The sequence below is a fragment of the Monodelphis domestica genome, chromosome 2 (assembly GCF_027887165.1).
Source record: "Monodelphis domestica isolate mMonDom1 chromosome 2, mMonDom1.pri, whole genome shotgun sequence".
Classification (NCBI taxonomy): domain Eukaryota; kingdom Metazoa; phylum Chordata; class Mammalia; order Didelphimorphia; family Didelphidae; genus Monodelphis; species Monodelphis domestica.
The window spans coordinates 462,991,220-463,003,618 of record NC_077228.1 but is presented as its reverse complement, the minus strand read 5'-3'; the positions used below and the strand labels follow the sequence as shown (position 1 = coordinate 463,003,618).

At 33.1% G+C, this 12,399-nt stretch overlaps 1 protein-coding gene across 1 annotated transcript in view; it reads left to right on the top strand.

The window, feature by feature from the left end:
• DPYD (dihydropyrimidine dehydrogenase) overlaps nt 1–12,399 on the top strand; it is a 1,041,936-nt gene that overhangs the window by 852,075 nt on the left and 177,462 nt on the right. Inside the window, exon 19 of the mRNA XM_007485012.3 lies at nt 2,598–2,740. Coding sequence (XP_007485074.2) covers nt 2,598–2,740 — 143 coding nt within the window. The remainder of the gene's footprint in view (nt 1–2,597; nt 2,741–12,399) is intronic.

Here is a 12,399-nt window from a genome sequence, read left to right as displayed (position 1 = left end):
CAGTTCAAAGTTTGCTCAACAGTATATTAGCGTTCCCATTTTTCCACATTTCCTCCAAAACTTGTCATTTATAATAGATATGATATAATATCTCAGAGTTGTTTTTATTTGCATCAAATGGCCAATAATTACTACTATTTTTCCAATCATTTTTTCTGGTAATAATTTTGTCAGTATTGTTTAGTCATTTTTAGTTGTGTCCAACTCTTTGTGATCCTTTTTGGTGGTTTTCTTGACAAAGATACTGGAATAGTTTGCCATTTCCTTCTTTGGCTCATTTTCTAGATGAGGAATCAGGCCAACAGCTAGGAAGTGTCTGAGGCCAGATTTGAAGTAAGGTCCTCCTGACTTTAGGGTTGACACTTTAGCCACTGTTTTACCTACCTGCCTCTATTAATAATATACATGTTTTTTTCTTAATTATTTGGTATCCTATTCGCTTTCAAATATCCTAAGAATGTGTCCTTCAAAATGCAAAATATTGGCTCAACTCCACTATATATGTCCTTTAAAAAAGATTTTAACTCGTCCAGTTCTTTCACTCTGTAAGCTTCTACTTTTCTACTTCCCCAGTCAAATAACCAGAGATAAATATTAGTGTATTAAAATGGTAGCTCTACCATCATTGATAGAAAATCTCATTGAGGAACTTTTGACAGTTTTTTTTTTACCATTTTTATCTATTTTTGTATATTTTATTTATTTTTATATCTTTTATATGTTACATATATACCTATTATTTATTTATCATTGGCCTTCCAGTTTTATTTTTAAATGTTTTCATGATGATCTGCCTTAATCTCATCTAACAACAAAACATTAGAATCTTTTATTAGTTTTTCCTCTCTCATTTCACTGTTTTATTAGGCTATATTACTGTAAATATTCTAAAATGTTCCTCTATAATATTTCAAATGAGTTTGTAGTCTAAACTAGTATTCTCAGGTAGCATATATGTCCTCTATGATCTCTGCTTTTCAAGAAGATCAAACCTTTCTTAGCTGAGCTGGTCTCTAGAATCTTTTGTCCCCTTATTGTAGCAAATGCTTTGCATTGGCTAAATTTCTATAAAAATAATAGTACCTGTTGATGTCTGTTCAATGATCAATTTTCAGTTTTTAAAGATCCTATTTAAATAATATTATCTTAATTTCATACTATGTCATCCTTTTATTTTTGTGTTTGAAATGATTTATGGATCGGAATATTTCCTCTAACAAGTTAGTGTTCTTATTACTTTTGGATACACAAAAATATTGATATGGTAACATTGATTGGCAATAGAGATTGTTAAAAAAAACTTAATTATACCAATAACATGTTTTCTTATGTATGCAAGAAATTTTAGTTTGGATCAATGTTAGATTATTAGAAAATTTAAGCTATTTTTAATTTTAATTAAATGTCTTAAGGCCTGTGGTTTATTAGTGCACATGGATACCAAGGAATAATCATTTACAGCTTTTAATTTATGTTTTCCCCTTATTATAAGACAGCATGTTTTTAGAAAATACTATAAATCTTTTGGACCATGATACTTTTTATTTTCTAATGGATATTCACAGAATGCCTTGAAAAATGTTTATTCTTACATTAGTTATTTTATTCAGTCTTTGGAGTAATTAATTCCCTTACTCTTCCGCATGCTATCTGTGTGACCATAAGCAAGTCACCTAGTGAAGCAGACAATGCTCGAGTTTCTAGTCTGCTTCATTTGAAGGAGTTCTCTACCATGAGCAAATCAGAGCTGTGATTATTTTCTCAAAAGGTGTAGTAGAATGAACACTGGTCTTAGAGGAAGAAGAGACTTGGCTTGAATTAATGGTGCTTCTGGCACAATAGATGCCTAATCACAAATAAGTTGCTTACATTCTCAAAATTCAAGTTTCTTCATCTGTAAGATGGGGTCATTCAATAAGCATTTTATTTAGCATCTACTATTGGCTCTGTGCTAAGCACAGATAAGCATTTGATAGTATTTGGAGATGTGTTACATAATTTGTCCCAACTTTCATAATAAGGGAAAAGCAATATCAGATCTACTATCTTTAATCAGACTGAGAAATAGATGTAAAAAGCAATATGGAATGTGTAAGTCCATCAGCACCTTGTTTGTTTGCACAATATATCTATTCACACCAGCTGCCTTATACTTTGTGGAAACATAACAGAGCTGTGTGTCTATTTATGTACTGTATGTAATTGTTTTCTTTTTCTAAATCTGCTGTTCCTTGTTCTTTTTTAAACAGATGCTTAAATGTTCCATCCAATTTCTTACACATTACTATATCTCAAATGCAAGAGGGAAATGTTTCAAGCTGCAGTTTCAGGGTTATTACACCCACTTGCATAACACTTCTCCATGCAATAATAATAGCGTCAGCTTCGTTAAAAATAGATCCACATCCATTTACAAATTAACATACTTGGAAACATAGGAATATTCAGATAATATGCATATATATGTATGTTTTAAATACAGATAACCCACATTTGAATTTTGTCTAGTACAACACTGCCATCACATGATAGCCATCCTCCAGCAATATATAAAAATGCTCAATATACCAACCCTTGGTTATTCTTCCTTCCCAAAGGGACTGCCGTTAGACCCATAGCCTTACGAGCTGTAGCAGCCATCGCCAGAGACTTGCCTGGATTTCCCATTTTAGCCACCGGGGGAATCGACTCCGCAGAAAGTGGACTGCAGTTTCTGCAAAGTGGAGCCTCTGTTCTACAGGTAGAGTTGTTGGGTTTTGTTGATGGCGGTCATATTGTTGTTCCTTGGCAGGTGGTGATTTGCCTTTTTTTTTTAAGTCTAATTCAATGACAACAGATCCAGCTGTGTCAAACCAATATGGCTTTGCTGGACAAGTAGTAGGACTCACGGAGTGATATAGCTTAGGATTCCAAGAAATATGGTTCTTACTTATGGAGGCTTAAAATTGAAGGACAAAAAATAGGAAACTCAGCAATATGTATAAATATAAAATGAGAGAAGGTATAGCAGAATGAGAGAATATAACATTGAGAGAAGGAGGAATGAAATGAAAGGAGGAAAATTATGGGTGGAGGGTGACTATGATGATAGCAACAGCTACAATGTCAGGAATAAGGAAGTAATAGTTCCCCTGTACTTTGACCAGAAACATAGGTATCATTGTCATCATCATCAAATAATACTTGAAATTTAACAAAATGTTCCACAAATATTGTCTCATTTTATCCTCACAATAACACTGAGATGTAGAAATCAGAGTTTTCTGTTCCAATTCCTTCATTTTATTTTATTTTATAGATTCATTTTATAGACTTGGAAACTGAGATTCAAAGCTATTTAATGAGTTACCCAAGGTTGTGCATTATATTCAGTTGTATTCAGTTCTGGGAACTGGATTTAAAAAACAAAACAAATGAACACAAAATCCTTAATAAATTGGAATGAGGCAACCAATTTTAGGATGTGCTTTAATTTCATGCCACATGAGGATTTCTTGAAGAAAACGGAGATGTCTAGCTCATAGAAGAGAAAATTTCCTATGAAATTGATAGATATTCCTAAGTAAATGATTTCTGTATAATGAATTGTAGATATAATTGGTTCCCGTGCATATTTGTTATTTCAATCTTAGAGTTTGTGGCCTTTGGGCATGTAAACTTTTATCAAAAGGATTCACAAGTTCCTGACTAATTGAGTGAGTTAAAAGGGTGGAGCACTCCAAAGTACTTGATTAAATTAAGATAAAGAAATTCCTTTCACTAGTTCAAGATGATTTTCAGACAGCCATAAAATTCACAAGGTGAAATGTGTGCTGGCTCTCTTTGAGGGTCGTCTTCAAAAGGTGAATATTTCACAGTCAGAGTTTTAGGTTCAAAATATCCCTTGGGTTTAAAGTAACAATTTAATATAGTGGCCTTTTTAAAAAAATTCCCATCATTAGTGACTTCAAAGTTCAGATCCAGTGCATGAAATATAAACTGACAGGAGCAAAAACAAAACAAAATAAAAGGATATCAGAGCAGTTTCTCTTATCCAGAGCTAAAATAGATCATTTTTCTTTGACTATGTAATTTCCTAGTTCCCCAGATTTAATGAGTGTTTCATTTACACATTTATGAGCAATATGCAAGTATATAGGTAAAAATAGCAATTCTATAATCATAAGGTGATATATGAGAAAATATGATTTTAGCATATAGTCAATAAAGTTCTAATTATCTGTGTCAAATATTACATTATTTTAAATTATTTTAATGGAAGGTTACTTTCAAGAAGGTTTTAATTTTTGAAAGGCCTCTTGATCCCAGTGTGACACATGCTGTTTATAAGCAAATAGGAGGAATTAAATGGACACCTGCTAGGCCCTTTGAATGATTATACCCTCTCTACTAGGTATAAAGATTAATACCCAAATCCAGAGGATATTAATTGAAATAAGAGTCTAATCTTTCCAGAAGATGTGTTTTTCATTTTTACAGGAAAAAAATAAGTAATAATCCCATAAGGCAATTATGTAATGGAAGAAAACTAGCTCCAGATTAATCCATATAAATATGTAGGTAATTCTTTTGAAGAATTTTTCATCTGGGAGAGATGGGTTTTCATGGGTCATCTAGTTAATCCCCCTGCAGAAACTAGTTGTTTAAATAATAGCTAACATTTGACTATTTTTGTTATGCTCGCTAATACTTTTAAAAGATTCTCTCATTTATACCTTAAAGTGGTTCAATGTAGTAGGGACTACTGGTATTATCCCCATTTTACAGTCTAAGGAACTAAGGATAGAGAGATTAAATGACAGCTGACAAGTATCTGAGGCAGGGTTGTAACCCCTAATTTTCTGATCCAATTCAATATTTTATCTACTGTACCATACTACTTACTCAAGGTATAACCCAGCATAGTAGATCGAAAGCCATCCTTGCAGTCAAGAAGACCTGACCCCAAGTCTTGCCTGGGACTCACACTAGTTAGGTGATGATACTCAAGTTTTGATACTTGTTTGATTCAGTCACTCAGTGCTCCTAGGAAAACCTCTAAGATTATAATACATTTTTTCCTCTTTAATTTTTTTTTACACATTGATACAATTTTTAATAATTGTTTTCTGATATTTTACAATTCATATTCTCTTCTTCCCTCCCTCCTCATATCCCTTCTAAGAGAGCAGACAATATGATAAAGATTATACTATGCTATCATGCAATACATATTTCCATATTTGTCATATTGTTAAAGAAGAAACATATCACTTAAATAAGAAAAAAATATTCATGAAGGACAAAAAGTGAAAAATTTGTTTCAATTTGCATTCAGACTCTATCAGTTCTTTCTAAAGCAGTAGATAGCTAATTTTTTTTATCATGAGGTTCTTTAAGTTGTCTTGAATATTTGCCAATAATAGTTACGTCATTCACAATTGATCATTATACATTATTATTGTTACTGTATAGAATATTCTCTTGCTTCCACTCACATCATTTTGTATGACTTCATATAGATCTTTCCAGGCATTTTTTAATGATCATCCTTTTTGTCATTTCTTATAGCAAAATAATTCCATTATAATCATATACCACAATTTATTTAGCTATTCATCAATTGATAGATGAAAGATTATATTATAAAAAGATTTCCAATCTGCGTAAGCAGAGAGATAGATCCATATTAAGCATTCCCTACGTATTTGAAATCAGAGGTCAGAGCACATTCTTTATGTTCCATGTTTCCTTTTAATAGTCTCTTCAGTTCAACAATTGATCATTATGTTTATTCAGTAATTGATCATTGTACCATACCATTATACCATAATTATGAAATTAATTTCAAAGTTTCTTTTAATTGGGCTGAAAAATATCAGGTGCTTATTCATTTTTCTCTTGGAGATAGTATGGTTCTAGATAAAAAGAAGCAACATCCACATCTCCCACTTATAGTATCAGTAACATTAAAAATGGCATACCACCAGATTGACCAATTTGGCAGCAAAAGAACATGATAAATGTTGGAGGAGATGTGGCAAAATCAGGACACTAATACACTACTGGTGGAGTTGTGCATTACTCTAACCATTCTGTAGGATAATTTGGAACTATGCCCAAAAGACCTTAAAAAACTACCTGCCATGAAATCCAGCCATACCATTGATGGGTTTGTATTCCAAAGAGATAATAAGGAAAAATACTTATATAAAAATATTTATAGCTGTGCTCTTTGTGGTGGCAAAAATTGAAAAACGAGGTGGTGTCCATCAATAGGAGTATATCGGAACAAGTTTTTTGTGGTATCTGAAGCTGATGGAATACTACTGTGCTGAAAGGAATGATGATTTGGAGGGATTTCATGTGAACTGGGAAGACTTCTGGGAATTCATGCAGAGAAATATGAGCAGAACCAGGAGAACATTGTACACAGAGACTGATACATTTTGGCAAATCAATTGTAATAGACTTTTCTACTAACAGCAATGCAATGATCCAAGACTATCCAGAGGAACATATGAGAAAAAAACGCTATCCACATTTAGAGAAAGAACTTTGGGAGTAGAAATGCAGAAGAAAAATATGATCAATCACATGTTTTGATGGGGATATGATTAGGATTTTGGCTTTAAAAGATCACTCCACTGCAAATAATAATAATATGGAAATAGGTTTTTAAGCAATGATATATGTATAAGCCAGTGAAACTGTCAGCTCCAGGAGGAGGAAGTCTTTGGAAGAGGGGCAGGAATCATGAATCGTGGAAACATGGAAAAATATTCTAAATAAATAAATAAATTTAAATAAAAAAAAATTTTACATGACATATCCCTTCTCTGGGTCTCACTTTCCACATCTGTAAAATGATGTAGTTGGACTAAATCAGTGGTCTCTAAAGTAGGGATCAGAGTTTCCTGGGGTTCTTCCCTAAACAAAAAGGGGCCATGAACTGATCCCAAAGACTATGTAATAAACCAGTTAATTGGGTAGGAAGATGAGTCATATCTTAGTGCAATAGCCATTCATAGGACTTGTCTCCAAAACAATCATGCTTACCTGTCCTCCACTCATTATAAATGGATATGTCCAACTAAATCTTTCCCTTGCTAATTCAGGTGTAAGTCCCTCTGGAAAGTTATAACAAAACCCAATAGAAACTAACCATCTTACTGCCTGTACCATCATCCCATAATTGTAATGGTAGCAAGGGTGGCATTGGGAAAATAAAATACTCCTTTACAGTATACTCACTAAAATTACTGATAGGATATACAATATAAAACCTAGTGAAAATTAAGAAGAAAGGCACAAAAAGATAAAAAATAAAATGTACTTTCAAATCATACAATACCTTATAGCTATGTGACCTTGTCAAGTCACTTAATCTTAGGGAATTAAAAAAAAACAACTTCATAGATATCTTTGTCCAAAAATGCAGCATACCCTTCAAAATGGCCACCTTTAAAATGTTTGGTGGTAATATTATCATTTTCCCAAACATTTGGGGAACTTTGGAAAATCCTACAGTGCTTATACAACAATCTTTAAATACTCTTCTGATTCTTGCAAATCTTGATTCTCTTAAGAGTGGCTTCAATATTCATAAAAATTAAAAAATCATTAGGAATTAAGACTAGTTAAGACAATGAGTCATCATAATGTAGAGAGACTTTAGGGTAGTAAATAAGGTATGACTGACTAAAAGTTGATGAAACATTTTCCTTGAAATATGGCAAGGAATTTCAGAAGACCCCTATGTTTTATTATTGGGTTTCTTTTATATAAGGAAAAACTGATGCATAAAATGATTACTTCCTTTCCTTTCCTTCTTCCTCCCTTTCTCTTGCTCCAAGACTGATTAATTTTTTTTTCCCTTTCCCAATGTCTCTGAAGTAGTTACCAGTGTCATGGATCACTCCTACCTCTTCCTCACTTTTCTGTTTGCTTTGAAAAAATCCTTTCAATCTCTTAGGTTTGTAATCTTTAATTTATTATCTTTGAAAAATAGTATCCAGAACAAGAGAAACAATAATTCCACTGATTCCCTAGTCAGACCATATCTGGAGTAAGATGGCTTTCCCCCTCCACTCCTCAAGCCCCATTCTCCAATTGCTGAGTTCCTCCTAAAAACCTTTATTTTGAAGATGGACCCAATCTAGCCATCCTTTATTCTTCCTCTCTCTGCTTCTGACTCTCCAGCCTTTGCTATCATGACCTCTCTTATGTAAGTACCCCTTTCCCCTTTAAAATGTAGGCTCATTGAAGACCTGGGATATCTTCCTTTTTACTTCTTCTTATTTCCTCAGTGCTTATCATAGTTTAATAAATACTTACCAAGTGGATTTAACTTACATGCTGACTAGTAGTAGTATCAATATGTCAAAGGGTTTGCACAGCATAGTAAATTTGGGGGCATAGTTACAAATTACCATCCAGAATTGTTGTATTAATAGACAGTTCCACCAACTAATGTGCCTGTCCTTCTACAAGCTCTATAACATTTGTCATTCTGATGGGTATGAGGTGGAACCACAGGGAAGTTTTCATTTGCATTTCTCTATTAGTGATTTAGCACATTTTTATGTGGTTGTTGATAGCCTACATGTATAGAAACAAAGGGATTTATTATGGCAAATAAGAACTAGGAAATTGATAACAGAAATTATAGAAGGATAATTGGGGGGAAGAGGTGTTGAGAAACAGTAATCTAGATAGTGGATGGTGAGGAATTGGAAAAGCAAAAGGCATTAGAAGAGTTACTGACTGAAAATATGACTATTGATTGATGTGGGAACATATGGTAACTGGAAGGCCCATGGAATCATGTAAAATTCTTTTTATGATCTAGACCATTCATAAATGCTGATTTTGTACCAAGTGCTGATTTCCTTCAGTTTTTGCTAGATGTATGCAAAGAGCTAGCCTTCTCATTAAAGAAAGACTATCTTGAAGCAGCTAGTACTTAATGACCAGATAACTAATGTAGATTATGCAAGAAAACAGTTAAAACTGTGGAACTCAAAAATTCAGACTGGAAATGTTTAGCACTTACCAAAAAACAAGCATGGCATTAATTACATCTAGAATTATCTATCAAATGTTCACTATATTTCATGGACCTGTAGACAATAAATTTTGATACTACAAATACTGTCCCTCAGATTACTTATAAACTATACTGGAGCTGGAGGATTATAACTAAAACCAAATTTTTCTCCACTTTTACCCAGGTATAACATTAATATTTAAGAACCATGTTTTTCAAAGGTAAATAGCAAATTCTCAAAATCTCAAATTCTCAAAATCAAAAATAGTCTGAATATAATGAGAAGCTTCCAAATATAAAGACCTAGTAAGAGCAATTAAAAAATCTTAGGATTTTTTAGGAACTTAGGAACTTAGGAACTTAGGAACTTAGGAACAGAAGGCAGCTAGGTGGATTAAAGGATAAAAAAGATTCTGGACCTGATGCCTGGAGGACGTGAGTTTCAATCAGACTTCAGACACTATATGTCTAAGTGACCCTGTCGCTTCCTAGAGTTGGAAAGATGCTTTCAGTGAATTTATAAAAGATGAGATTAAATCCTAATGCTCATAATAAGTTTAAAAAGAGGTTATTTATACACAAATGGTATAATATTTCAGCAGTTGTCAAAGCATTAAATATATAAGAGGAATTGGAGGATACTGGACTATTTCTATCCAAACTCCATCTCTCTATAAAAAAGAGAAAGAAGATTAGAGAAGAAACAGCAACCTAGAAATAGCATGGATCTATAAAAATATTTTAACCCTTATCTTCCATCTTAGAATTGATACAAAGTATCAGTTCCAAGGCAGGAGAATAAATAGTAAGCTCTAGGTAATTGGGGTTAAGGGACTTGTCCAGGGTCACAAAACTAATAGGTGTCTGGGGCCATATTTGAATCCAGGACCTCCCATTTCTAGGACTGGCTCTCTAGCCACTGAGTTATCTAACTACCCAAGATATAAATATAAGGACAATGTTTTTTATATATGTCATTGTAATAAATATTCATAATCTCTAATCTATAAGGAATTGGAAGCTTCCTAAACAATAGAGATATAGAAAAAACCATATATTGTCCAGTTTGCTCCGACTGTTATCTCAAAATTATTTTCAATATTCTACAATATTTTATTCTATTTAATCTCAAAATTTTGGCAGTTTGTATACTTGTGCAATAATTTTAAGAATATTAAAGATAAAAAGAATTAATAGTAATATAGCAGTTTTTGTTGGAAATTTCTATCTGAATCCTGAAATAATATGATATGATAATATCAATTGTATATAATAACATTTCCCTAGCAATCAAAATTTTAAACAGGATGTTTTATTCTCTCAAATAACTCTTAAAACAACCTTGTAAAGTAGTGTATTAAGGGATTATTTAATTGATAAATGATAATTCAAGATCAGACTGCCAATCTCCTCCCTTCCTCCCTCCTTCCTTCCTTCACCCTCCCTGGTTACCTCCCTCCTCAATTCCTCCCTTCCCTTCAGTTGATTCTTCTGTAGGTCTTACTGAAATCAACTCAGAGTAAGTATTTGGTTTATCATACAGAGTACTCTCTCTCTTTTCTAAGTTTTAGTAAGGGGTTTATTTGGGAGAAAGGGAAAGATAAGAAGATGAAGGGAAAGAGGATTTGGGGTTTCCCTAATACTAAACAATTCCCAAGTTGGAGGATGGTGGAAATATAATTCAGATTTGGGAAAATGGTCAACAGGTCTTGAGAATTAAGTCACTGTAGTGCAGCAGAGAGAAATCAGAGAGCAGGACTTTTGTCCTTCCTCCTTTCTGTCTCAAGGCAAAGAGACCCCGATTTTCAGTTTGCCTCCTCCTTCTTAACTATCTTTCCCCAGTCCTCATTTCAAATACAATGTTCATCTTGATTGATAGTTCTGGATTCTTTGCTTTTCTAGCATTTGCTTCAGACTTCTTTTTCCCCATCTCTCCACACACAGTAGATGCTACAAGAAATATTATTCCCAACTTACAATTAAGGAAATTGAAGCTTAGAAAAATTAAGTCAACTGAAATCAAGACTTCTGACTCAGAAACTTTACATGCAGATAAAATAGTAAACCAAATAAATAGAGATTAATTTTTCTCATTGATTTATCTTGTTCTCAATATCCAGTCTAAAAATTATACAGAAGGATAGAAAACTAGTTCCTGTTCTTCCTCAAAATTTCATTGCAACTAACTCCACATTGTCCAATCAGAAATGTACTGTATAGTAGACTTAAGAAAAGATTGAGCACAAAGTCAAGAGTAAAGAAAAAATTGCAAGAGAAGTAGGTAGTGAGAGGAAAATCATTTTGTCATCATTATTATTGATGAGAATAATGCTTTTAGTATTAAAGTGACAAAATAAGCTTCATCAAAAAAGATCAATTATTGGTTCAGTGGAAGGAGATTGTTTTGGAATTGGAAACAGAAGATTAATACTGAATGTGCATTCATCAAGGAAGGAGGAAGTTGCAGTGAAAAATCAGCAAACACTAAATGCCTACTTTACATCAGATGCTGGGCTTCGTGCAGGGGATGAAAATACAAAAGTGAGGCAATCCCTGTCAATAAGAAATTCACCTTCTACTAGATTTAAATGTATGATGAACTATAGTGTTTCCATCTTGGCCTTACATTTGAGGAAACACATTGAAAACCAGCCCGTGGCCAAAGGAGAAAAATCAAAGTGGTAAAGAACATATGTGTTATATGAGGAAGTAGATGGGTATGATCACAGCTCTCAAGTGGTTATAAAGGACTCTTATAGATAAGATAGAGTTGTTTGCCCCAAAGGACATAAATGTATAATAAAAGCATTGGGTGCCACATGCAGCTTTTTCATGAGGAAAAACCAAAGTGTCCACTGGGCCTCTTTTAGTTATTGTCAGCTAACACTTATTAATTACTCTGTGCCAGGAGATCACCATTAATAGAGATATTCTGGTAGAGATGTGAAATCTATGGTTAAGAAAATTGTAAAAAAAGTATAATCTCTTCAATGACAGGTTAAACTTGCTAATTTCTGAGAACCCACTTAATATTATATTCTGAGATTGTCTGCATTTGTTTTAGTTGGGAAAGAACAGGGCATTACTGTTTCTGAAAAAAAGTGAAGGAAGACATGAAATTAAAGGAATTAGTCTCAAAATAGTTTGGGAAAATGTGTCAAGACATTTCACATCCATTAGAATAGAGGTCATACAAAGAGAGCTGATCATTTAAGAAGATAAAGGGCTATATCCCATATGAATCCCTGAAGCTGATAGTTCAGTATCACCTAACTGAATCATATATTTAAGAAAAAGGATACAAATTGAGTTAGGAAAGATGAAACAAAATAGTAGCGAATTAAATTGATAAGTTTGGAAACTCAGGTCTA